This window comes from Pimephales promelas, chromosome 19, assembly GCF_988280905.1.
Source record: "Pimephales promelas chromosome 19, fPimPro1.hap1.1, whole genome shotgun sequence".
NCBI classification, from domain to species: Eukaryota; Metazoa; Chordata; class Actinopteri; order Cypriniformes; family Leuciscidae; genus Pimephales; species Pimephales promelas.
This window is the reverse complement of record NC_142787.1, coordinates 3,761,282-3,789,244: the sequence shown is the minus strand read 5'-3', so window position 1 is coordinate 3,789,244 and position 27,963 is coordinate 3,761,282. Positions and strand designations below refer to the sequence as shown.

The window sequence follows — 27,963 nt, the reverse complement described above, 5'->3', positions numbered from 1 at the left end:
AGTTCAGTGCATACAGTCAGACGATGAATACTTGACTCTTGACTCCAAAACTGAGGGACTTCTGTGTACTACCATTACACACTCCTAATTCAATTAAAAAGTTTATTTTAAAAACACTGATTCATTCATGAACGACACATCACAGGACCCTGTCGCCTTGCTTTTGGCTTGCTTTGAGCTTGCTCAGTTGGGGTTATTTAGTGTTTAGCAATGTTGTTGATCCTGTGTTGTGCTACTTTCATGTTATCAGTGTGAAGCTGCTTTGATACAATCTGTATTGTGAAAAGCGCTATATAAATAAATGTGACTTGACTTGTGAACATCCCAGTTAACAATTTTAAGTTCTGGGAACGTTAGTTTTTGGTTCCCAGAACGTTCCCTATTGGGGATCCAGGCAAGTTTTCTTAACGTAAATAGAACGTTCCCTTTAGGTTATGAAAATAGAATCTTAAAATAACCTACAGTGAATATTTCCAGAGCGTTCTTGTTTGGTTCCCAAAAAAATAACCAAATGGGAACCATACAGGAACATTAGGGGAACGTTCAGTGTTTTCTGGGTAGATACGCTCCACACTCATACTTTCCACGGTTAACAATTAATAATCTGACGATTCACACTGTACATTCCTAAACCCATGGGTTCATATTCTTCTTTGCATAATTGTGTTGCCAATAACTGTTTGAATGCAGCAGGCAACTGATTTAAATCCCAGATTTTCTCATGCTTTTGCATCAGTGGGATTTTTTTTTTGCCATGTAAATCGTCCTTGGCTGTTTTACGAAGTGCAGTGTTTCATGAAAGTATACAGCACGTAATGAGGCAAGTGCTGTTCAATTTGGTATTGGATTCCTTTTGCCAAGCATTACATTGTAACAACACATTGTTTACTTGCATGTTTGGCATCACCCTGCTGAGGGATCGAACAATGATTTAGAGAGAGCGGTGGGTTAAACACATTATAACCAGCCCTTCAAAATGCAGCCAAGATTCATTTATGTTTGCTCTGAAAATGGTAGACACTACAAACAAGGCTATGGCATTGAGGTTTTATTGTTTTTGAGATTAAAACCTAAAATCAATGCTTATTACGTGCCACAATGAATTCATTTACTATGAATGACTTTGTGTGGTTATACATTCAAGTATTTCACAAGAACAGGATAGGTAGTGCCTATGTGCTTCTGGTTGTAGTGGTGACAGACTATCTCCACCTCATATTCATCAAAGGAGACTTTCACTCGCTCGTTTGGGGACGTGAGGAAACACAATGTGTACAGGGCAAACTCAAACTCTGGGCTCACACCTACAAAGATGCTTCCTTTGGGTTTAATTCCGTTCTTCCAACAGAACTGGAGAGCCATCATGTGTTTGTTCTCATCCGGCTGGGAATATGAAAATTAGAAGGAAAAGAAATTATGATTATGCATTGAAGGGATACTTCACCAAGATAAATGTGTATTGAAATTGGGTCATTTGTGAAGAAGAATTTTGAAATCATTTTTGTATTTGGAGCTTTCTAGACTGAGAAAAGCCAGAAAATGTATTTTTGGCGTGTGTGGATGCCAAAATATGCAAAATGACTATACAATATGTAAAATGGCATTGCATTTTGTATTTAAATTTACATTTTACATTACCATTCTAGCAACGTTTGGTGCAAAATGAAAATAAAATTACATAATTTGCATTTGCCATTTCATACACTAGTTTTTAATATGCCTATTGAAACGCTTTATAAGTGTCAAAATTAAAATGAAAATGCATTACAGAAATGATTAGATATGTGTAACATATTCAAGCAAAATCTGTGATCATTCAAATGTTATTTTTCTTAATTGCATTTACACTCACGGTCAAGACACTTTTACCTGTCAAGCAGAAGATTCAACTATAATAATGCCGGTTGCATTTTAATAGAGCTGGTAAGTCCCGCCCCTTCTACTAACACCGCTGGACCTCTAGGTTGAAAAATCGTCAATGCAAGTGAATGAGACAAAAAATAATTATTTTCTAATCCCGTTTGAATTTTGCAATGAATGCGAACATATGTTGTCTGTGAATTTTTTATATAATTTTTCCTACGCTATCTCACGACCAATTCGTACGAATTCGTACGAGTGATTCAAAAGTGGCTAATTCGTACTAATTCATACGACCTCACTCGTACGAATTTGTACGATTTGTCTAAACCCACGTGACGGTTATGTTTAGGGGTGGGGTCAGGGGTAGGTCATTCGTACGAATTCATACGAATTGGCTAATTCGTAAAATATGTACGATTTAGCAACTCACTCATACGAATTGTTGCGAATTAGCCACCTCGTAAAATTCGTACGAATTCCTGTGAGATCGGGTTGAAATTTTCGTGTAAAGAATGCTACAATTTAGCGGGTAGAATTTTCATACGGTTAGGCTTTGTGTGACTACAACTCTTCGGTGCTTTCGACGCGTTTGATATATACGTCACCACCACTAGCACACGGATCCCGCTAAAAAAAACATTGTTTGAATGGTGACATTTGGGTACAAAACACACAGGCATCTCGATCTAATTCCTTAGATTATCACACCGTGATTTGTGGGGGGGAAATGTGTTATGCGGTGACGTCACATATGCGACATGTAGTCTTTCTCGTTATGTCAATTCCACAACTGCTAGCCAAAGAATCATCCAATAAACTGTCAAACTCGTTACATGAGAAATTATATAAACAAATTCACAGACAACATATGTTTACGTTCATGGCACAATTCAAACGGGATCAGAAAATAATTATTTTCTCTCATTCACTTGCATTGACGCTTTTTCCACCTAGAGGTCCACTTGGAGTTTTACGGATGGGCGGGACTTACCAGCTCTATAGAGTGGTGTGGGTATGACATCAAAGCCCCGCCCCCTGGTTCCCTCGGGATTTTCCTATGGGGTTTTATAACGGATTAAATTTAAAATAAAGCCTTGACATTACTTTGACGTTTTGTTCTACAACGTCAATTACAGACCCATACCGGGTTCTGATGTCATACCTGCACCACTTATTGTAACTAATAGGATTATTAAAACACCAAACCTCACTGGGATTTGCGTGATGACACCATCAGCCCCGTCCCAAATGGCATGTTTATGACAGGTTGTGTTGTCTTAGTAATGTCAAGTTGTCATGACAAAGACACTGACAGATGTATGATGTATTGGTTTGTGTCAAGTTGTCATGACAAAGACATCTCAAACAATGTCATGTTCGCATTAAAAATGGCATAATTGACCGAATGACATTGATAGTTGTCATAAATCTGCATAAAACCTCCTTCATATTCATGACGTGTGTCATGTCATGATTATGAATTCGTACGAATTTTACGAGGTGGTTAATTCGTAACAATTCATACGACCTCACTCGTACAAATTAGTACGATTTTGCTAAATCATACATATTTTACAAATTGGCCAATTCGTATGAATTCGTACGAATGACCTACCCCTGACCCCGCCCCTAAACCTGACCATCACGTGGGTTTAGACAAATCGTATGAATTCGTACGAGTGAGGTCGTACGAATTAGTACAAATTAGCCACATTTTAATCACTCCTACGAATTCGTACGAAATGGTCGTGAGATAGGGTAGGTCAGTCTTATGCACACCCCTTCAAGTAAAGTGTGACTATCAATTTTATAATGTATCTGTTATTACTAAGAACAATCTAAATGAATTTAAGTGGTATTTGTACATTCCAGTGATATTACAAGCATACCTGTGGTGATTTGGCATTCACACTATATCCTTTGTAGTCGATGTGTCCTAGTTTCTCCTGTAAGTACAACTGAATCCAGTTATGGAAACCAATGACGGTATGGCCTCCTCTTGTCTCTCCTACAAAGACATGTTCAAAACCAGACGAGTCCGGTCTTGTGTGGAGAGAGAAACAATCAAAACCAAACTTTTAAAAATGACTTTATGTTACATAAATGAATATGAAGTTACCCGTCTATGTGAACAGGGACCAAATTCATCACACATTCTTAAGAATTAAAGTTGTCTTAAAGTTTTGATGTGTCAGAAATAGCAAAAGATATTTTCCTCCACACTGTGACCTACATCCGAGTGAAACTGATTATTGAAGAAGAAGAAAAATTGTATCCATCGGTTGTTGACTGGATGGAGACTGCAAGCCTGCAGTCGATTGAAATAACATTTTTTGCAATGATTGGATTGAAGTTCAGAATAAGTCACTCTTGGTTTCACCTGATGATTGAGATATGGCATTAATCATAATGGTGTCAGAACATTTTTTTAAATTCTTCTTAAAGGGATACTCCCCCCAAAAATGAAAATGAAAACGCACATGATGGCAACGAAAACAACCCCAGTAGAGGAAAAATTCTAATATTTAACATTTTTCACTTCAAACCATCACTTCCAGTCAGCTGTTATGGGCACATTCAAGTGTTCAAGGTTGACATCAATATCAGCATGTTGCGAAGGGTGATGCGAGAAAAGACAGTCCTCTGTTCTTCTGCACCCTTTCTTGCACAGTGCTTCACAGTGTGCTTATGTCACGTAGCGCTTCATGATGCTGGCCAGAAGTGATGGTATCACTGTAAGGTATCACTATTATAAGGTATCACACTCTCATACACACACCTATCATCCACTGGGGCCATAGGTTATTGTCGTGTGGTTTTTCAAGCAACTTTTGGGCATCCATTCACTTCTACTCAAGATAGAACATCATATATACAGTACATCTGGCATAGCATTAGCAAGTAAATAGTTTGTAAATGATTGGGTGGAGTGTCCTTTTAATGTTTTTGCGAATCTGGCCCCAGATAATCTCCTGCAAACTGTTCTGAATCCTCTATACTTACTTACTGGATCCTCTCCTGGCATACAGCTCGAACCAAATGTGATATAGCTGCTTCTTGAAGTCTGTGGAGTTCTCTGGCGAGAGATGCTTCTCCACTAGATATTTGTGGGCGATCTAATGTTAGCAAATACACAATTGTTGCAAATGGATATTCAGTACAATATCTTACGGAAATTGTAAGGTATAATAAACTCATTCCTCTTTTTAGTTTGACCTCTTTGCATGGTACGTCAAATGAAAGTAAACAAACATCTCAAACTGTTATTTTGAAAAACAGAATTATTTCTCATCACAAGTAATGAATCATTTCCGTGACCCGTTTGTTACCTTCATAGTGGGAGTCTTTATGACTGAATCCAGGAACTTGTGATTTTCCAGTTCTTCCTCTGGTGTGACAATCTCTGGTTCACCAGCAGCACTTTCATAGTTGTCCAGAAGTGAGATGAAAGCTAAAATGACACAAATACCATTATGAAAACATGTACTCATACTTGTTCAGATCAATTTCTATTTCCAATCATGTCAAGACAAGTAGAATGTCATTATTCCATTGATCACTGCATAGACAGTATATTTTTTAATTCAATAAGTTGCTCTTTTTGTTTGTCAAGTATGTTTTACCTTTTACTATAGACACACCAAAAAAAGAGTGCCAAAACTGTATTTATTGTTTGAATTTTGTGATAAAATAGATAGAATTTCAAAGGCGACCAAATCAAATGCTGGTGCGACCAACTGAAAAAGTTGGTAGCGCCAGTGCAACCACTGGAAAAGTTAGTCTGGAGCCCTGCCTGAAGCGAGCAAGCCACCCTTTTCCAACTGAGGACCATGGCCTCAGATTTAGAGGTGCTGATTCTCATCCCAGCCCAGCCACTTCACACTGCAAACCATCCCAGTGCATCCGAAATTGCTGCTTCTAGAAATTCTGTCCAAAAAAATTATGAACAGAACTGTTGACAAAGGGCTACCTTTCAAGGACACCCTACACACACACACTTCTTATTCACCAGACGTCACTGTCTCAAGATCTCATTTAAAAATGAATAGGATGAGTTCGTTTTGTCACCTAGAATTGTGGCATATGTGTGGATGGAGCAAGTACACGATTTTACACCCAGAATTTATATGTACGGGTTTTGTTTTCTCGAAGTTTAAAGGTAAAGTCTTCCACAGTGTATCTTTAATGCTGAAATTCATCCAACTACTTCAATAGGAAACTAACCTGACTTCTCCACCACGGACAATTCAGGTCACCTCAGGTTGTCAATATAATATAATAACAATACTACTGTGCCTTGGGGAACTTCCTGTCCTCATGAAGTAGCGTGTGTATGACACGCCAATTCGTATTTCCATTTTTGGTGTGCTATCAAGACGCATAATCGCTTTTCAGTGTGTTTATGAATGCCGTTGACTTAACATTATTACTGTATATATAAATATATGACTTACCTAAGGCCCGTCCCTAAACCTAACCATCACTGGGGTTAATGGCATTTATGAGTCTTCCCCTACCATCCTAGGAAAAAAAAGATCGCTCCCCAGATGTAGATCTACGCGGACATTTGACGGCGTGTACAGACACGTGGAATCACTGGGACGTTAATGGCGTAGACATACACACGCATACATGCGGATACACGCGGACGCACTTGACTCGAAAGTGGTGTGTATGTTTACGCAAAAGTCAGGATGTCATGATGTTGACAACATTATCCAATACTTCAAGGTTATTCCTCTCTTAAAGCACTGTGATGACATCCCCTCACGAAGCCACTATCACTATGTCAAACCACACCTGAGCACGAGGTCTTTAGCATCTATACCGGAGGTTCCTCAAATCTTGCCCTGGAGGTCCAATGCCCTGCAGAGTTTAGCTCCAACCCTGATCAAACATGGGCAAGCTAATCAAGGACTTCACGATCACTAGGAAATCACAGGTAGGGGAGTTTGATCAAAGTTTGGGGGCACTTTAGGACTGGATTTGAGGAATCCTGATTACTGCCCTTCTCAAGTGCATGCTGGTCCAACACAGGATCATTAATACTAACTCTGAGTATTACAGCCTCACAGAGAGAGAGTGTCTATAGTCTTCCAACACCATCACTGTTAATCTTTAGTACTTCTATTCTTCAGCTGCACAGTATATGCCAGACAAGACTTCTACTGCTCTTTGCAAGAATAAGAGTTTATTCACAATCAAGAGACACTCCCTGAACAGAAAGATACATGTGCATTTACGTATATCTTGCAGTTGAGTAAAAATCAATGTTACCCAAGCAGGGCCGTAACCACCATAGACAGAGATTAGAAATGTGCAAATTATAAAAGTTAAATATTTAGTCTGGTCTGTCTCAGCGATCTAACGTCTAACAGCACACTTGTCAATGTCAAAATGATTGAGATGGCCAATCATAACGTATTCCAGAGTGAAGCGTCAGTTTAACGTTGAAAGAAAGTGAGGTAAAATGTAAATAGCTAAATATTTAACACAGGTCAACTGTTTCATCATGATAGAAAAGTTCATGATAGAAAATGACAAACATTAACACCTTACAGATATTAACCCTTGGCTCCCTTACTGTGATTGTGTCACGGTACGTGTAACCACACTCACAAAGACAAAGATAGACGTTTGTTTATCTTTGTTACCAAGTAAGGAAAAATTACTTGGTAACACTTTACTTGAAGGGGTGTGCATAAGACTGACATGACATTTCATGAATATGAAGGAGGTTTTATGCATGCTTATGACCACGGTCTTTGTCATTCCGTCAATTGTGACTTTTTAATGCGAATATGACATTGTTTGAGATGTCTTTGTTATGACAACTTGACATAAACCAATACATCATAACCTGTCAGTGTCTTTGTCATGACAACTTGACATTACTAAGACTGCACAACCTGTCATAAACATGACATAGCAGATTAATGATCAAACCTAAGAAACCACTTATCTTTATGGGTTAACATTATATTAAACTGTCATGTGGTTGGTTTTGACATTGGCTGTCATGAGGCCATTATAACTGTCATGAATATTTTTGTTGACCTCAACTATAGTGGTACTAATTGAATTTGTCATTAAAGAGTTATAATGGCCTCATGACAGCCAGTGTCTAAACCAACCATGTTAACTCATAAAGTTTGATAATTAATCTGCTATGTCACGTTTATAACATGTTTATGACAGGATGTGTTGTTTTAGTTGTCATGACGACACTGATGGGTTATGATGTATTGGTTTATGTCAAGGTGTCATAACAAAGACGTCATATTCACATTAAAATGTCATAATTGAGCGAATGACACTTAATGACAGCTGTCATAAACATGAATAAAACCTCCTTCATATTCATGACATATGTCCTGTCATGATTATGAAATGTCATGTCAGTCTTATGCACACCCCTTCAAGTAAAGTGTTACCAATTACGGTCATAATAATTATCTTGAAAACAGGAATAATACACACGCTAAAATAAGCGAGAACCGACAACCAAATGAACTAATCAGAACATGGGAAAACTGGGTCACAGAGAACGAAACAGATTAGATATGTGAACTATTGCTTATACTGACCTGGTGATTGATATTTAATGATCTTTTTTAATGAAGCTAATCATATGACAGAATCTAGATTCTTTGATCATGTGATGTATATAGATATACACGGTGTTTGATCTGAGCATCCTTAGTCTGCACATTCCCTGTAGAAACCAAGAGGCCATTACATAAAATATTTCTATCACACTTTAAAATGAACAAAATCATACATATTAGCTGATTTCCTACCCAAGAAAGTCTCCTTTTTGAAAATGTTTTCGTCAACAAAAGTGAACAAAGGCAACCCTGCTCCATCATTGCAATCGTCAATACTTGCCAGATCACCCGCTTTGCCCTGTGAGATAAAGCAAAATTTGAGGAACTTCCAAAAGCATTTGCACTTCTTTTTTTTTTTTCATGCATGGCTGGCATAACTTTAGATAGGGAATTAATGACTGGATAAACCTAAATTATTATTATCCAGATTATTAATATATCTGAAGACTGGAATGTTTCAATTGCTGGTTAGTGTGTAAATTTCAGAATAGAACCTTAACCAGAATATTGACCTTAATCAGAAAATGTTACATGTAATTAAATCATATAATTACTGTATATCAAGCATCCAAATTAATGTTTTGCAGCCATGTCCAAAAGTGTCACTGTGAATGGTTTTCTAAACACAGCACTAAAGAACAATGCACATCTCAGTTTGTATGTGTTAAATAGGAGCTCTCTGACCTTATGACCTTATGTCAACAAACATGAAATAGAAAATGCAAGTCACTTTCTAGTGTAAACTGTAAAGGATTCAACAGAAAGCAGAAGTCAAATATTATTTAGAATTATATTATTATAATTTCTAGAAAACTTCACACAGAAAAGATTTCAGAATTACCCGTAGAGATATGCGATAATCTATCCCAGGCCTCAGACGATTGATGTCATTGTCCCAGAGCTCCTGAATCATAGCTGAAAGTTCTCGATCACCTTCAATCATTTTTTTTTTTCTTTTTGAATTCCCAAGGATTCACTACAGGTGTTAAAATATACTTCATGTGAAATTAATTGCTTAAAATATATGATTTTGATATAAATATAACCTAAAAAATGAGTAAGTGACCAATTTACCAATGGAAAAATGTATTTAATGAAACATTTGTTGCAATTATTACCATGGTATGTAAAAGACTAAAACATTTCTAAACACTATGTTCTGAATTGACACCTGAAAACAAAATAAATGCATCCACAGACCTGGTTCCTCTCACCGATGTGGGTTAGTGGTAGATTCTGATTGTCCTCTTAAAAACAGTGAGGGCAGGTATGCCACAACAGCTTAGGCCAGTGGTGTTCCCGCACATGGACTGGTTGGGTAAGATGCAGCAAGCTTCCCACACTATGACAGAGGGCCCATTCTAAAGGGTTAGCCAGTGTCAGCAACTCTAGCCAAAGGGATTAGCGCAGCTTTTGAATGTCCCTCGACAGTGAGGGCAAGTGCTTTGTGTTTGTTTCCGTGAGGTATTGACACTTTACCTGACATTGTGTACCTTCTTCTAAAGCCTGACTCCTAACATTTACTTTTCTTCATTTCATGTGAAAGGAACAAAATCTCCAAATTTACTCTTCAATCTTACAGGTGTCAAAGGTGTGTGTTCATGTCTTGTTCCTGTCTGTCTTGTGTTCCCCCCATTATTGTGTATTTGGTTTAGTCCTGTCCAGTTTTCCCGCTCCTCGTTTGTGTCCTGTGTTCTTAATTAATTTGCCCAGCTGTGTCTCGGTTCTTTGTATTTTTCATTCAGGCTTAAAATTTTTGGGTGATATTAACATACCGTTTCAACTTCACAATTCCACAAAGTAAGTGTCACTTTTATTTTGATAGTTGGGCAGTTCTCCTCTGACCAACGGACATGAAAAATATTTCATCTCTTTTGCCTGAGATCGGATTCATCATGCTGGTATGGAGCCAAAGCTGGGCATTGGGTCTGCGCGGAAGATCTGCCTTATTCTTGCGCTCTTTACTGAGGATCTTTTGCAGATGGGTGACGTGACGAGGCATTCACAGGGGTTTGTCTAGTTGACAGTCTCTGCTGACATTCATGGCTACGATGTGGTTGAGTCTAGGTGCAGGTCCACCTGTGGTCTAGATATGGACCATATATAGTTGACTACGGTAACCGAGGGATAAATAGAAAGACTAATATTAGCTTTGATGCCATTCTTCTTACGATGTAACAAGTACATCGGGTGTTATGGGAAGTGTTCCCGGTTGCAGCCTAAATGGTCGTACACACCAGGACGAATATCGGAACGTGTTATTCGCCAGTGTTTTTTCAATGCGTTTTTTGTGTTCACACCCAAGAGATTTTCGCTGGCGATGTGCCGAGTGAACACGTAAATTCATTCCTTGACATTAGATGGTGCTCAATGTAGAACAGAAATACATGTAGCCCTATTTTGTAGTCGCTGTCGCGTTTGTGATATAGTTCTTTATGTTCCAACACCAATGGAGACCAGCAGATCTACATTCATCTTGCCTTGCATCTTCCTCATCTTATTTCTTCCCGGCAGTGTAGACGCTACTTGGCGTACATCTTTTTCATCGTACGTATGTGTGCTCGGTAAGATCGTTTTGTGTTTGAGCGCCCCCAAGTTGTGTTTTACTGTAACTTCATTAGCTCCAGACACGTGAGCAAAAGCGCCAATTTCATCGGCCGGATAGTTTTTGACGCATGACGTTTTTCGCGTCGGTGTGCACACTCACATTGGCGCCCAAGTCAAGAGGCGTTAAACATCGGCGAATATCACACGTGAAATATGTCTCGTGTGAACAGGCCTTAACAATCCTTTAACGGTTAAAGAGATGTGTTTTCAGTCTACATTTAAACTGAGGCTATGTTTACACGGAAACGATTCTGAAGAGAAAACGCAAAAGTGGCGTTGCGTCATCTTTTTTTATTCTGCGTTTAGACGAGCGTTTTGTGTGGGGAAATCCGCGTGCAAATGGAGACGTAAAAGTGTGTGAAATTCAATGTAGTATACCCTTCAGGCGGCTAGGAGTGCATACTACAGCAACACCAAGTCCACACGCCTGCGTACAACTTTCACCGTCAAGTAGACTTTTGCGTTTTTACCGTTTACACGGGAACGCGGCGGTGGAGCGTTTTTAAGATTTCCACTCTGGAGGGTGGTTTCACTTTTTTGCGTTTTTGAGCCTCAAAAACGCCGTTGCTGTGTAAACGAAAGGCACATCCGATAAAATATTTTTACGTTTTCACCCACGAGCGTTCTCGTGTAAACAGGGCCTGACAGTGTGTCTGCTCCCCAAACAAGGCTAGGAAGACTTAATTTTAATTTAATTACAACTTAAATATATTTCATACCAGTGTTGTAGTCGAGACCACCTCACTCGAGTCCGAGTCGACACCGAGACCAGAGAGAGTCGAGTCCGAGTCAAGACCGAGTCCATAGAGAGTCGAGTCCGAGTCGAGTCCGAGACCAGAGACGGTCGAGTCCGAGTCGAGACCGAGACCAGTGAGGGTTGATTACCTAATTTACTTTTATTTACTTAGAGAAATCCTTTTTTTTTTTTACTGAATTTACTTAGAGTTTAAAAAATATGATCAGTTTAGGGTAAAAAGGCCACATAGGTGGTGTTAAAAGTAATTTTATTACAATTTGTCATGTGCAGTTGCGCACTAGAAAATCACCAATCACTGGGCGTGTCAATCAATTTAAAGAAATATTTTATTAACATACATTAATAATCATGAAATTTTTTTTGAATTGTCCTAAAAAATGGACACGAGTCCATGACAAGACCAAGACCATTAAAATATGGTCTCGAGACCGAGTCCGAGTCTCGAGTACTACAACACATTTAAACAATGCCCAATTGGCACTAAGGGGACTAAAGTGTGCCAAGAAAACATCCCCCACACCATTACACCACCACCACCAGCCTGCACAGGGGTAACAAGGCATGATGGATCCATGTTCTCATTCTGTTTACGCCAAATTCTGACTCTACCATCTGAATGACTCAACAGAAATTGAGACTCATCAGACCAGGCAACATTTTTCCAGTCTTCAACTGTTTAATTTTGGTGAGCTCTTGCAAATTGTCGCCTCTTTTTCCTATTTGTAGTGTAGATGAGTGGTTCCCGGTGGGGTCTCCTGCTGTTGTAGCCCATCCGCCTCAAGGTTGTGCGTGTTGTGGCTTCACAAATGCTTTGCTGCATACCTCGGTTGTAACGAGTGGTTATTTCAGTCAAAGTTGCTCTTCTATCAGCTTGAATCTGTCGGCCCATTCTCCTCTGACCTCTAGCATCAACAAGGCATTTTCGCCCACAGGACTGCCGCATACTGGATGTTTTTCCCTTTTTACACCATTCTTTGTAAACCCTAGAAATGGTTGAGTGTGAAAATCCCAGTAACTGAGCAGATTGTGAAATACTCAGACACCAACAACCATGCCACGCTCAAAATTGCTTAAATCACCTTTCTTTACTATTCAGACATTCAGTTTGGAGTTCAGGAGATTGTCTTGACCAGGACCACAGCCCTAAATGCATTGAAGCAACTGCCATGTGATTGGTTGATTAGATAATTGCATTAATGAGAAATTGAACAGATGTTCCTAATAATCCTTTAGGTGAGTGTATATTGCACTTTTGTGATTGGTTTCAAGGTTTTACACTGTAAGAACACATATTTTAACATGGTGTATTTTTTATCTGCACAAAATGTGTGATGGTTTTAAGCCATGAAAAAAAAAAAAGCGAAAACACACAGGTGATGAAAACATGTTTATTTTGTACAATGGTTACAAACTGTTTTTGCCTGTCATGGCATGTTATATCCCATTATGTCCTGTTAACTCTGTAACATTTTGAAATGTGATTATGAAATGAGGACAGTTCTTTTTCTAAGTGGGGGGTATTTATTTGTGCATGATAATTTAGTGTTTATGTAATTTGGTTACTCTTCACGGGTGATGTAACTCCCTCTATTATAACATAAGGATGTGGAGTTGTTGCGCGGACACGTGTAGTTGTCTGCAGGAGAAGCATGAGCGGTAGAGCGACGCGTGTGAAGCAAACTGTAATGCACGGTGTTCCTAACCGCATGAGCTCCGACAAATAAACGTCAATAAAGCTTTATGCAGTATGCCTTCAGTATTATCTACAGCACATCTACCTCTGTTCCACAGCCACTCTTACATAACCACATCCATTCTACAGGAAATAATCAACGGCACATTTCTCACGGCTAGGTGATATATTAGGAGCAAAGTGATTCGATTTTCTGATATGAATAGACGGCACACGAACAGAAAACCGATTCTGTGCTGATAATAATGTTCATATTCTCATAGAAGATTTTTCAAGATACTCATATGACACCTAATTTTAATGAGTATAAACTAATCAAAAATTAAACATGCCCACGTAATGCAAAACTATCAAGATGCATATATCCAAAATATACAAAACCGGTGGTTTGCTCAGCTGGAAGGTTAACGCAACAGGGTTCGAAACCAAACTTCAAACGAATGATGTTTTACTGTATGTAACCAGAAATGTTTGCTTATCTGTCATTTTTGCTACCGAACAGTTGCACCCGTTCAGTCATTTGGAAGAAATAGAAAATATGAATTTTTAATGCAGCAGTGAAAAACAAAATGATCTGATTATGCCGCAACACTTTGGCAATTCTAAGGTTTTAGTGCACAGTGTTTTTAGTTGCGTTTGTTTTGGTGTGTTTTGTTCATTTGTACGCACTATAGAAAGTACTGGGTAGTACTTAGTTATTACCCAGTTTTTGTAATACTATAATACCTCTACTTTTCGTGATAACACTTGAGCAAACATATTTATGTACTCAGAAGCATACTATACCTGGGGTACGATTTCTGAACTTAATGGTTTATTAAAATAGAAAGTGGGTTGTGCTTGCATATGTTACATTTTATTAATGATGCTGTAATTTATTTGTTTCCCATGTATGCATGTTCATGTGATAAAGATACTATTTAATACATGCATGCATGTCATTTGCTAACTGCAACAAATGACACACACAGTAACGTATCAAACAACAAGATTATCTATGAAGTAATTGTTTTTGTTAACTGAAATGTCATCCTATATATGTTTAAGCCCAATTTATTCATTTACAGTATAAATTAATTAGTGCTGGCCAACGATTAATCGCATCCAAAATAAAAGTTTGTGTTTACATGTGTGTGTGTAATTATTTTGTATATATAAATAGACACACATGCATGTATATATTGAAGAAAAAATTGTTAATTAGATATAAAATATTAATATTTAAATATAATATACATTTTGTATAAATATACAATTTATACATGCACATATTTCTTAAAAATAGGCTATGCATGTGTGTTTATTTATATGTACAAAATAATTATACGCAGTACACACACATGTATTATGTAAACACAAACTTGTATTTTGGATGCGATTAATCGCGATTAATCGTTGCCCAGCACTAATGGATAAAACAAAAACAAAAAAAGCATGTAGACATTTTGCAGTTTGTTTGACGACATTCTGTTACTTGTGTTTGGAAACTTTTTTTTTTTTTGTAAACTCAACAAAATAGTAATAATCATAATGCGGGAAGAATATGACTATAGTAGACTATAGAGTACTCACCCCATCAACTGAAAGATGAGCTGGACTAACTTTGGGTTAATATTTATTTAGTGGGTATACACCACACCTATCCCAGGACGGACAGGAGGCTCATTCTGATACCCAAAAGGATGCAAAACTGTACTTTTACATATAACAATATAATTGTGCATTTATAAATGACAGACATCTAGAAGTGGCCATAAATGATGTAAAATGTAGCTGTTGAAGTTAAGCTTTCCTGACCGTTTTTTTGTGCCTTTTATCAATTGATGATAATAAAAGACTTTTGCTAAGGTGGCCTAAAAGGTGCATGCATTATACAGTATTCATTATTTACAACATCTGTACAGGTGACCAAACGTTTAACCAGCCGCGACCACACGTGAAAAACTCTTTTAAACACTTACATTTTTTACATTTGATCTGTAGAATGCACAAATAATAAAATGCTAGGACATATCCGTTGATATTTGATTGCTTTTACCTCATATACGCCTGGCAGCCATGCATTTGGATGATGTTTCTCAAAATCTCTTCAGTGCTTGCTCTCGAGGGGCCTTAAAAGAACATGTAGGCATGCAGTACTCGTATGTTCTGCCATTCGCCCAACCGATTCTGAATGAATAATCTTTGCCCCTTCTGCTTGTGTGTTTTTTTTTTGTTGCTACAACTTTTGCTTTATGCACAAGATATACTTTCTAGAAAAAAAGGTGTAAACATAGACAAACAATTCACATATTACATTAGTGCACAACTTTAAAATAAATAAATAAATAAATAAATAAATAGTAAAAATTGCACATAACATAAGACGGGAAAAACTACAACAACAGCAACACAATGCAACTAAATGTTTTCAATAGGTTCCCGTTTCCAAGAAAGGGTCTCGCTGGAATCTGTAACATAAAATAAGGCCAGCCTTTGTATATAGGCCTGAATATGTATTTTTTAAAGATAGAGATAGGAAAACCAGTAAACTACGTTGAATAGACCAAATGCAGTGGGAAAGAAAATGCGGGCGTAAGAGTCTATCTTAGCGACACGGATGTGCAAACGGCCGTGCCGCCAGGCTCCCGAGCGACAGTCCTCGAAGCAGCAGAAGAAGCTGGCGCAGTCCTTCCCGTCCAGACACTCGTAGCCGTACTCCTCATCCCGCTCCTGCATGTGGGTGGCGTTGTTCATCTGGATGGCGGTGGCTGAGCGCGGGCGGATGTCCACGGTGGGGGCCTGCTTTTAGAAGAAAACACAATCAGCACGGGTCACGTCAAACACACCAGCCGCCAGGGTCTGCGTTTACGTGCTTTGCCCCTAATTGTTATGATGTGTAACTGCAATATTTGGCTTTAAAACTACTTGAATGAATACTAAATTAATATTATGGCTGTTCATTGTACTTTCATCTGTCTTTGATTTTTTTTTTTATATTGTATTACACTAGGAGTGGTTCCCAGACTTTTTAGAGGGGTGTATCCCCGCAGGCATTTAAAGGGATAGTTGACTTTGAAATTATTGTTGGTATGTTTTAGCTTATCTCAAGGGCATCCGAGATGTAGGTGTCTTTGTTTACGCAGTATTTTCAATTTTGATATTTTTAGGTCAAACCGTTCTTGTTTGTCAGTCATATAATGCAGGTCTATGGTCATGATTTAATGACTCGTAAATGTGAGTACACTGATGGCCTAAGACATGAAACGAGGAGTTTGTGAGAGAAAACGAACAGTATTTATATCGTTTTTACTTCTTGTAACCACAAGTGATCTGAGGGCGAGGGTGCTTTGTGGCTGTGGTAACGACGTAAAAACAATGTAAATACTATACGTTTTCTCACGCAAACTGCTCGTTTCGTGTCTTAGGCCATCAATGTGTACTTACATTTACGAGTCATTAAATCATGTTTAATTTGGACTTCTCTGTGCATGCTCTTTGAGGTGGTGACCATAGACCTGCATTATATGACTGATAGACAAGAACGGGTTGACCTAAAAATATCAAAATTGAAAATGCTGTGGAAACAAAGACACCTACATCTTCGATGCTCTTGAGGTAAGATAAAACATACCAAAACTTCATTTCAAAGTGAACTTTCCTTTAACATGCTTTTGCATACTCTTGTCCACTCTTGACGATTTTCCATTGAGGGACAATATTTACCCCTTCAATTGATTTTCCGGAGCATTTTTGCTTTAACTAAAGGCAACGTTTTTCTAACCCTATTTAATGTGTCATGTCAAATTTTAAATATATTTCATTAATTTAATTATTAATATAATAAGTAAAATAACACATTCAAGTAAATCAATCAAATCATTTCAATCAAATGAAATTTTTTTGTATCACCCTAAAGCCATCCAATTTTCCGTCATTTATGAGACAACGCTTCCCCCGCCACCCAGATACACGTACTTCTGCAAACATGTGCTAAATATCTGATAGACATCTTTAAGATGTGATTTCAAACCATTACATATTAAAGACATCTTGCAAACGTTTATTTGACATCTGACAGGAAACATCCTATAGACGTATTCAGATGAGCAAACACTCTTAAAAATACGTCTTCCAGATGTAAACACACTATTCGTCTATTTGATGTGATGTTTACATCTGGAAGACGTATTTTTAAGAGTGTTTGCTCATCTGCAATACATCTATAGGACGTTTCCTGTGAGATGTCAAATAGACGTTTAGAAGATGTCTCTAAGATGTAATGATTTAGAATGCATGTTAAACTGAAATCTTCTACACGTCTATTTGACATCTGACAGGAAACGTCCCATAGACGTATTGCAGATGAGCAAACACTCTTAAGAATACGTTTTCCAGATGTAAACATCACATCAAACAGACTTGTGCTATCTGGGACATTTCCAGCTTTCCATGTTTTCACTGTTATACTCTAGGGGGCGCTATTACATTATTCATCTTCTGAAAGATTATGAAAAGAAGACGCGGAAACAAGCGAAGTGATAGATATTCATAAAACGAAATATTTTGAGGGCCATGAAACCTTTTTTTTTTCCAAAACGCCCAGGGGTGGGGGAGATCATAAATATTAAACTAAAACTGCCAGTAGGTGGCGGTAAATCACTGTCTTACTGGGTGAGTCAATGAGTCGTTCATTCATTCAGTAACAAAGCAAATGACTGTTTAGCTGCGTTTCCATCCACGGTTGCGAATTTAACTTGTGCGCAAAATTGGAATATCGCAAAAACCAATTGCAAATAAAGCACCGTTTCCATCAAGTGAGTCGAAGAGAACAAAAATATCACTAAGAAAAGAAGGAGAAGCAACTGTCTAATAATTTTCGGATATAATAAATGACTCGTGCAGATGAAATGCAATAAACGTGTAAGAGCGTTCTGGGAGGTAATTATACCGAATCACACCCGGACATTTCAGAATGACCACCGCGCATGTCGTCCCAACCCGCTCAGACAGCAACATAGTGTCGGCGCAGATCCGGGCCACATCTGGCACCTGTGGATTCAACGCGCACCAAATGTGGGACGTATCTGCGCCGACACTATGTTGCTGTCTAGAAAGTCACATGAATTTTTTTTTAATGTGGATCATGGAATTTAGTAATTTAGTTTGGTAAATTTGTTTCCATCGTAGTTTACGCGCATATTTTCTTGTCAGATAAAAAATTCATACGACTTTTTATACACATTTTTAGAATTTAGGTTCATCTTTTTGACGTTTTTGATGCACTATCCCAAAATGCGCATTGAAATGGGTGGGTGGAAACATAACTATGAAATCATTGCCGATCAATTTGTTCAAAACCGCATATTTTGTTTTGTTTGTTGAAGTGCTGTATAAAATCAGTCACATTTGCGCATAATCGTGTAGTTCTTCAGAAACTAATTACATTATTGCTTGTATAATATATGAAAACAAGAAGTCACACAAGGTATGTTTCTGTATCAAAGACAGTTTAAGTCTTGAATCGACCTCTATGCACTCAATGTTTCTATATTTGGTTTTTATGCAAGTAAATGCTAAAACCACACTTTTTTTCTGGAGAACGGCAGTAATAAAGAGCTTTTTTTTAAGGCAGCATCCTCTGCATGCAATCTATCACACCTGTATTCATATTGCTTGCGTGGATGCACTCAGTTTTGACCGCAAAAGACGAGGTAATTTGATTGGACGACCTTTAACGGCACTACCGTTTCCCCGTTTACACTAGATCCAGCATTTTGCCTGTTACAAATACATGTTCGGTTTTAATGTTATTTTAAAGTGGTGTAGCATTTTGTTTGCTCTGTCACCTCCTCGTCTACCCCTGTTTGGGAACCACTGCACTAGTTTCCCAGACAGCAAACTGACATTGAATCAACGTGGAAACGACGTCTCTCATGACATTGAAACAACGTTGATTTTGCTCATCGAATTAACGTTGAACCAACGTCAGACGCGGCATTCTTCAAAGCTAAATGAAAATCGAAAATTGGTTTGCTTTCATAACGTTGAAACAACGCGTTGATTTCAAGTTGATTTTCCGTTAGTTTGGAAAGAATGACGCGTCTGACGTTGGTTCAACGTTAATTCGATGAGCAAAACAATGTCAGATCAACGTTGTTTCGATGTCATATTTCCACGTTGATTCAATGTCAGTTTGCTATCTGGGTTATGTCCTCTGCGAAAATAATAAAACATAAGTTCATCATTTATTTGGCAAAAATGTCATCAGAACGATGCAGGATAAAAAGATAAATGTTCCTACAGCAAAGACTATACATGGCTTTTTCAAACAGAACAGCTAAATAATTAATATCCATTCAATCTTGTATCTTTGCCAGCAACAGTACTGATATTTCGGTTTAAATATACATTTGAGATACACAAATGTTACAAGACCTGATTGTCAATATTTCCCAACAAAGCCAAGAGAAACAGGCTCATTGGGACATATCCACATTTCTGGACTCACAATCATTTTGCCCAGCTTTGGAAGGTTGCTTCAAATCCCTTTGAAAAACGAAGCACAACCAGATGTTCACGCTGGCTTCTCCGAGTGCTCATCGTGTAGCTTTTAGGACAGAGCCACCTGAGGCTGTGTTAAAACGGGGTCATGTGAATCGCTTCTCAAAGGGTTTCACCGAAGCGTGTGGAAAGCAACGAGCACAAAGGGTCTGCCCAGCGAATAGAAACAAATACAGTGGAATTGGCAGCTTTAACTGGATGAAATACGACAACCTACCAAAGATGAAGTGCCTGTCCAGGTGTGTGTGTGTGTGTGTGTGTGTGAGAGATTATTTCAAAGTGCTTTTCTTCTAACTGTGGTTCTCAACTGGTTGGCTATGACACAAAAATAGGTTGTAAGTAGTCCCAAGATTATTTGTCTTATTCCCAAAAAATAAGCCAAATAAAACACAATCAGAATTTAGCTCCAACCCTAAACAAAAACATACTTACCTGAAGTAATCCTGAAGACTTTGTTTAGATTTTTGAGGTGTGTTTGATTAGACTTGGAGTTACACAATTTGTCCACCCTGCTGTAAAGCAAAGCTTGTGTGGAAAGCCCTTATATGGAAATGTTTTGGGTGAGTTTATGTAAATTACTAACCTTGGGTCATTTAGAATAGCCTACTACAAATTCATTAACAATAAAATAAAGGCCTGTTCACACTGGGACAAATTTCGCGTACAATATTCGCCGACGTTATACGCCTTGTGACTTAACAAAGGGCGCCAATGCGAGTGTGCACACCGATGCGAAAAACGACACGCGTAAAAGCGTCATTTTAAAAAAAAAAATGCCTGAAAAAAAAACGCCTCAAAATCTATCCGACCGATGAGATTGGTGCTTTTGCTCACGTGTTTGGAGCTTCTGAAGTTACAGTAAAACACAACTTGGGGGCGCTCAAACACAAAACGGTCTTGTCGAGCACACATACGTATGGCAAAGAAGATATACGCCTGAGAATAAAAAAGACGAGGAAGATGCAAGGCAAGATGAATGTACAGTATATCTGCTGGTCTTGTTGGTGTCGGAACAAAAATAACTAAATAACAAACGTGACAGCGACTATGATTTTGACAAACGCGTAAATACCGTAAATACTTGCTCTCTTGTTCTGAGTGACAACCAAGTGTCAGAAGCGTAAAGTTGCGCAGCGCCACCTTGTGTACCGGAGTATTTCTGTTTTACATTGAGCGGCGTCTAATGTCAGGGAATGAATTTGCATGTTCAGTCGGCTCATCGTCAGCGAAAATCGCTTGGGTGTAGGGCTGGGCGATATGACGATATATGTCAGTCGAAAACGTCAGTCGTAACAGATTTTTTTATTCCGTGTATACCGCGAAATGCAAATAAGGGGGCGTGGTTAACTCCTGTGCAGCGTGCGTGACACTGATGCTGAGATTTGTCAAAGAAACACGGAGAAAGCAGATCAAGAGGATCCACAAAGGAATTCCGTTTTCTAAAGGATTGTTGTTAACGTGATATGTTCGAGGGGAAAGGCAGCCGTCAACTAGAGCAGAGCAGCACCCAGGCTACAGTTAGAGGAGTGCACGTTCGTAACGGGGAAAGCATTAAGTTACTCGATAACATTTCATAGGCTAATATCATTACGAATAGAAATAACCTTAAATAATGTATAGTTATCGGCATCTTTCCTTCTCTTATGTATAGTTACTTTTTAAACATGAAAATCGCATTCAGCATGAACATCCTGCTTGTTAAAACGAACGTATAATCCTGTTTCTGAGGCAAAATTACTAAATATGCAGCGCAAGTTATATATTTAACTACAAACAATTGCCTACCGAACCAGTTGATAAAATCTTCCTTTGATTCGATCCGTGATTACAACTTGACTCTCATATTAATCGATCGCATTTTGTTGATGCAAAAGACGCGCGCACATGCACTGAGAGGGAGCGCGCGGTGTTTACCGGGCTATGGTCTAATAACGACGCACTGTTATAAGGTGTGTATAATTTAAACTACTTAGTCAACACTAACAGCAGCTGCTGTTCGGTTTTCACTTCTGAACTCCTCTTGATTAAAGCTCAGGGTGACGGGTTGCCAGATATCACAAAAAGAGCAAAACAAGCCCCTTAAAAACGCAGTATAATAAGCACATGCGGTAAAAATATATTATAATTATATTATATTATAATTATTATATATATTATAATTACCCAGACAGCAAACCGACATTGAATCAACGTGGAAACGACGTCTCTCATGACATTGAAACAACGTTGATTTTGCTCATCGAATTAACGTTGAACCAACGTCAGACGCGTCATTCTTCAAAGCTAAATGAAAATCGAAAATTGGTTTGCTTTCATAACGTTGAAACAACACGTTGATTTCAAGTTGATTTTCCGTTAGTTTTGAAAGAATGACGCGTCTGACGTTGGTTCAACGTTAATTCGATGAGCAAAACAATGTCAGATCAACGTTGTTTCGATGTCATATTTCCACGTTGATTCAATGTCAGTTTGCTATCTGGGTATTAACTGATTGATGAAGTAAAGCAATGCATGAGATTGAATTATTATTATTTTTTTTTAATTGCATAGAAGATTGAAAAATTAGTTGAAAAGCACCTGAGTTGTATTTAATATCAATCTATTGTGGGAAGTTCATCTAAGTTGATGAGTCTATTTTGTTTAGCCTACTATATTTTGCTATAAAAATAGTTTACCAAATAAATAATTTACCAAATAAAATAAAAATAAAACAAGGTGACGTACTTTTCATTTCTAAAGTATTTGGGTTTATTATTTATACAAAGCCCTTTTTGTTTATTTTTTTTTGAGGATAACTATATAAATAACTATATCGTGAAATATATCGTTACCGTGAAATAAAATTAGTCATATCGTGAAACACAATTTTGGTCATATCGCCCACCCCAACTTGGGTGTGAACACAAAAAAACGCATCGAAAAACGTCGGCGAATAACGATATTCGTCCCGCTATGTACGACCCGTAAGGTTAATATCAAATTCTTGTGTGTATGAACTAGGGGTTGCTCAGACAAGTCATCATATCGATTTTAATTCTCTGTCATGAAACTTCAAGCTTGACGTCGTTTGACGTTGACTAGTCGCCGATCACGTTATTTTTACATTAACAACATGGACGCCTTGCAGAAGACATCCAGACTGTTCTGACTTAGTGCACTATATCTTTTCTAACTGATCAGAGTTAAGAATTTCGATAAATTACGATCAAATCTGACTGTACAAAAACAATACTAATACTGTAATACTAATACTGTCCTATAGGGGATAATACATCTTTAAAGTCCACTTTAACGCTCATATACCATTAGTTAAAATGACAAATAAAAGCATACTCTGAAAGCGCTTCACTAGTTATATTTGTTTACACCACCTGAATAGTTGATCTTGATATCAAGCACTTAAAATTGGACTTTTTTTATTTCGTTCAACCCCTAGTATGCACACGTTGTGAATCTGCTGACATTTTTTGGAAGAATTGTCCTGTGTGTCCTTTCTGCTGAATTACTTATGAATCAGACCCAGTGTTTGTTGTCCATTGTCAAATTTAGGTCCTGAAAAAAAAAACCCAGTTGAGAACCACTGGTTTAGTCTGGTTACACACTGATACAATTGAATTTCCTCCAAATTCGGGCAAACTTTCTTCTAATACTAAGTGTCAGTTACAAATATCGATCTGTGCCCCATGCACATTGACTTTTAAAAGATTACTATGGCTAAATCTGCCAAAGCCATCAAGCTTATGCTCTTTAATTGGGATTAAGGTAACCAGCGTGGTTGTCTATTTCAAGCTGTTAAGGCTCTGCTGACTATTTCTGTCAGGTTTAAAGCCTCATATACAAGCACACAGAGAGAGAGGGAAGAAGGCGGCCTGCTTTTAATTAAATGAAAGATGCAAATATTTCAGCCATTGCTGTTCTATTTAAGTAAAATAAGAGTCCCACTGCCTTTCACATCACAGGAGGTTCAGTACTAAACTTACTAGATGTTAGTGCAGTGAATCTAAAGGCCGGACACAAGAGCAGTGTGGTTGCGCAGAATGCAGAAACATGCATGATTAGTGAAGTTTACATGAGCAATATACCTTTGAGGAAAAGAGCCGCAGGAGCTTTTGTCCACACAGGAAACAAACAACAAAAAAAATTAGAAATTGAAAGGAAGAAAACAAACACGAACAAACCAACAACAACAACATAAAATAGACATACAATATAATATAAAGAAGACTCTGAAATATACACAGACACAGAGGAAGGAAGGGGTGCAAGGCAGTACATCTTCACACGTTCACTGCATGTTGTTAAAATACAGAATAAAAAGGAGAACACATTTTCAAAGTGCAAGGATTCACTTAAAATACTATCAAAAATACAGTATATTTGACATGGTTTTGAACATGGCTCATCCGATCAAATTTAACAGCTTTGGAAACAGACATTTCTTATAAAAGTAAATCGCAAATTGGCATTAATTACCAAACAACAATCATCTGAGGAGGAGACTGACACTCGTCCAACTCGGCTTAGATCAAAACACTTCTTCAGCAAAAACTTCCTGTCAGTTTTTCTTCAGAGTGTCCCTTTGACTGGTAACCAATCTGTTGAATGTGGTTTGAAAATCCGCCTAGCATTTTAAACCCCCAAAATCAAATAAGACATTTCTGGCAGCCCTTTAATCATCTGAAAGTGGAACGACCCCATTTTCCCATTTTCTGAGATCAGCCCTCCTCAAGCTACAGAAATGAGCACCATGCTGAGATGAAAATCTTCAAACCTGCTGCCGAAATGATTCGGATCAAGGACAACACTGCTCAGCGACACAGTCTGACCACATCTGGAGCAAGTTTCTAGCGTGCACACTATAGCTATGTTCCAAAACCTAGTGAGCTTTCTCATTGTCTATCACCTACATAGGCATGTCGAAACCTATGGATCTTATGTGCATCACAAATGGCTTTCTTCACAAAAAGAGACTCATCTTTTTAACCAGCCGGGACTAGATTCCAATCTGATCAATTCTCGGCAAACTACAGAATATACTTTTCCGGTAAAAGGTTTGGACACAATTACGTTATTATTTCTGTTTTCAACATTTGAGTCCTCAAGAAGAATATAACCGTCCACTGTCAGGCCAAACCGTTCCATTCCATGCCGATCCAGTCCAGCCGGTTGGTTTATATAATGCACCTTGTTGTTGAAAAAGAAAGATACTAGGCCTATTTAATCATTTATTTGAACTCTAAAAAATGGTGTACAAACAACTAGTGCACAAGCGAAACGATCGCTCATTTAATAAATAAATAACAACGTTTAAGTTTTATAAGCTCAAATGGTCGCCTTGCTCTGTTCTGTGATGCGCGTTTGTGACTCTCCTGTTCGAACTTGTTTATCAATGAATCTTTTTCGTGTCATTCGGTTCATTTGGTTCATTCAACAAACGAAACACACGAATTGACTCAAAAAAAGATTTGTTCATTTTGATGAATGAATTCGAACAGAAGAGTCACGAATGATGACAGTTCACAACGACAAAACACAGATCACTTTGGTTTTGTCAATTAAACCATTTGGCAACTTTTTAGTAAAGTAATTTCCATTCAGAATCTTATTGGCATCCATTTCGGCGTCTCGCACTCGTCATCCACTCAAAACGTAACGTTAACCTATTTGGCCGGCTACAAGTCCAAACAAGTGTGTGCGCCGTCGTGCCTGTTGTTTTGTTTCCAGTCTAGCTAGATCCGCTAGCGCTTTGGTTGATGAAGCAACAAAACGTCCTCCTCGTACGGCGCAAGCCATTGAAATGAATGGGTTTTATAGCGCAGCGCCACGCATGTTGCGTCCTGTTGCAAAATCTACAAAAAAAAACAAACAAAAAAAAACTACAAAGTTTGCTGGGACAAAAAGACCGTTAATCGCGCAATAAAAAATTGACGCCGTTAAAATGGGTTTGCGTTAACGCTGTTAATACTAACAACCTAAAAATATGAATTAATGTCAATGGCAGGTCATTTTGATGTAATGGGTTATACAGAGACTGTATAACAATCCACTACATTACAAGTCCAAATTGTATAGTCCTAGAGATGTAAATTATGGATACTGTAAATAAAAGCAAACCAAAAACCGCGCTGAGAATCTGAACCAAGCTCAAGTGGAAATATAACTCTAACCTGTTTGGCCCAACAGTGGAACAGAGATTTATGACTCCAGCTCTTTACAATCAATATTCCCAACCAACTATGTGATTCTATTTAAACAGTACTGAATGAATTCACACTGCACTATAAAACTAGTTATACACATTTAAGTCCCTTAATCCTACACAGTCTAAGCAGCTCACTAACTTGGAAGAGTGCGGTTATTTGGCGTACTCAATCCTTGACCCTAAAATACTAACAATTGCAGTTCTCAAATAGGTTCATCTAAAATACTGGACGTAAATACACTTTATAATATTGCTGTACTGTAGGTGATAATGTGAATTGCTTTAGGAAGTGTACTCACGGGATTTTTCTTCTTCTTGTCTTTTTTTGCGCTGGGCTTGCGGTTGCTCACAAAGTAGTGGAGCATTCCGTACTCAATTAGAGCGGCGAAAACAAAGATGAAGCACACAGACACGAAGAGGTCCATAGCTGTGACGTACGACACTTTGGGTAAGGACTTCCGAGCAATGGTACTCAAAGTGGTCATGGTAAGCACAGTTGTGATTCCTGCGGAACAAAGTAAAAAAACACTGAAATAAGAGCATGGACATTTCAACATCTGTTGCATGTGGATTACTGAGGTTACATCTGTGGTATTTATCTTTCACACGGCTAGTCCACGCTTGTGGTTTGGATCTTAATTTATACTGGACAATAATTTAACCACTCATTTAAAATAGTTCACTTTTGAAAAAACTTTTGCTGATAATTTACTCACCCCCATGTCATCCAAGATGCCCATGTCTTTCTTTCTTCAGTCGAAAAGAAATTAAGGTTTTTGATGAAAACCTTCCAGGATTTTCTCCATATAATGGACTTCAATGGGAACCAAACGGCTCAAAGGGCTTTAAATGATGGTTTGTGACTCTCCTGTTCGAACTCGTTCATCAAAATGAACGAATCTTTTTCTGAGCCAATTCGTTCGTTTCGTTCGTTGAATGAATCAAATGACTCGGAAAAAGATTTGTTCATTTTGGTTCCCACTGAAGTGCATTATAAGGAGAAAAATGCTGGTTAATCAAAAAAATGTTTTAATCAAAAACCTTAAATTCTTTTCGACCGAAGAAAGAAAGACATGGACATCTTGGATGACATGGGGGTGAGTAAATTATCAGCAAAAGTTTTTTTTAAAAGTGAACTAAAAGAATTTTTTTTTTTTAATTATTGTTCTGAAAATATAAAATAATAGCATAATGTGAATGTATAAATACTGCATTTTTACTATTAATTCATTATTAAATTCAATTAATTTTAAACATTAATGAGTGTAACCAATAACCAAACTAAATTGGTCAGAACCCACAAAATATTAATTTGGATTCTTCATATAGCTCCTTTTTGAAGAGATTTTGCGGTAAATTAGAGCATTCTGGGCAATTAAATATTATGTATTATTAATTACAAATGTATTACGATCACCACTTACAGAAGATACAGGGTATTCATAAAGTTTTCAGACCCATCCATTTATGTTCAGATTGTATGTTGAAAGCCCGTTATAAATGCTTTATTAATTCTACACAATCTAAACTAAAATGTGCAAATGATTGACTTTACAATAAAGTTTGAGAAAACAAGATGTAGAGTGGTTTTAGAAAGCAGCCTACTTGTAACATGAGTCTTTAATGAGATTTTAAATTGTAATTTTAAACTCCTGAGCAGTTTAAATAAACATGCTAGATCCCTGCTCAT

At 37.8% G+C, this 27,963-nt stretch overlaps 2 protein-coding genes across 5 annotated transcripts in view; both read right to left on the bottom strand.

Moving 5' to 3' along the window:
- Positions 1-823: 823 nt before the first annotated feature.
- On the bottom strand, positions 824-9,427 carry endou2 (endonuclease, polyU-specific 2). Its single transcript, XM_039687997.2, has 6 exons — positions 9,313-9,427; positions 8,664-8,769; positions 5,193-5,314; positions 4,867-4,979; positions 3,753-3,906; positions 824-1,383 (listed from the first exon to the last, which is right to left on the bottom strand). The coding sequence occupies exons 1-6, from the start codon at positions 9,412-9,414 to the stop codon at positions 1,132-1,134; spliced, it is 849 nt and encodes a 282-aa protein (XP_039543931.2). The 5' UTR covers positions 9,415-9,427; the 3' UTR covers positions 824-1,131.
- Positions 9,428-13,209: 3,782 nt separating this feature from the next.
- Positions 13,210-27,963, bottom strand: part of gabrg2 (gamma-aminobutyric acid type A receptor subunit gamma2) — an 87,484-nt gene continuing 72,730 nt past the window's right edge. Inside the window, exons 8-10 of one of the 4 annotated variants that reach the window (XM_039688269.2) lie at positions 26,573-26,778; positions 24,154-24,177; positions 13,210-16,312 (exon numbers count right to left, since the gene is read on the bottom strand). In XM_039688269.2, coding sequence (XP_039544203.1) covers positions 16,031-16,312; positions 24,154-24,177; positions 26,573-26,778 — 512 coding nt within the window. In that variant the 3' untranslated portion in view covers positions 13,210-16,030. The remainder of the gene's footprint in view (positions 16,313-24,153; positions 24,178-26,572; positions 26,779-27,963) is intronic. The other 3 variants (XM_039688270.2, XM_039688271.2, XM_039688272.2) reach the window with 3 other exon arrangements.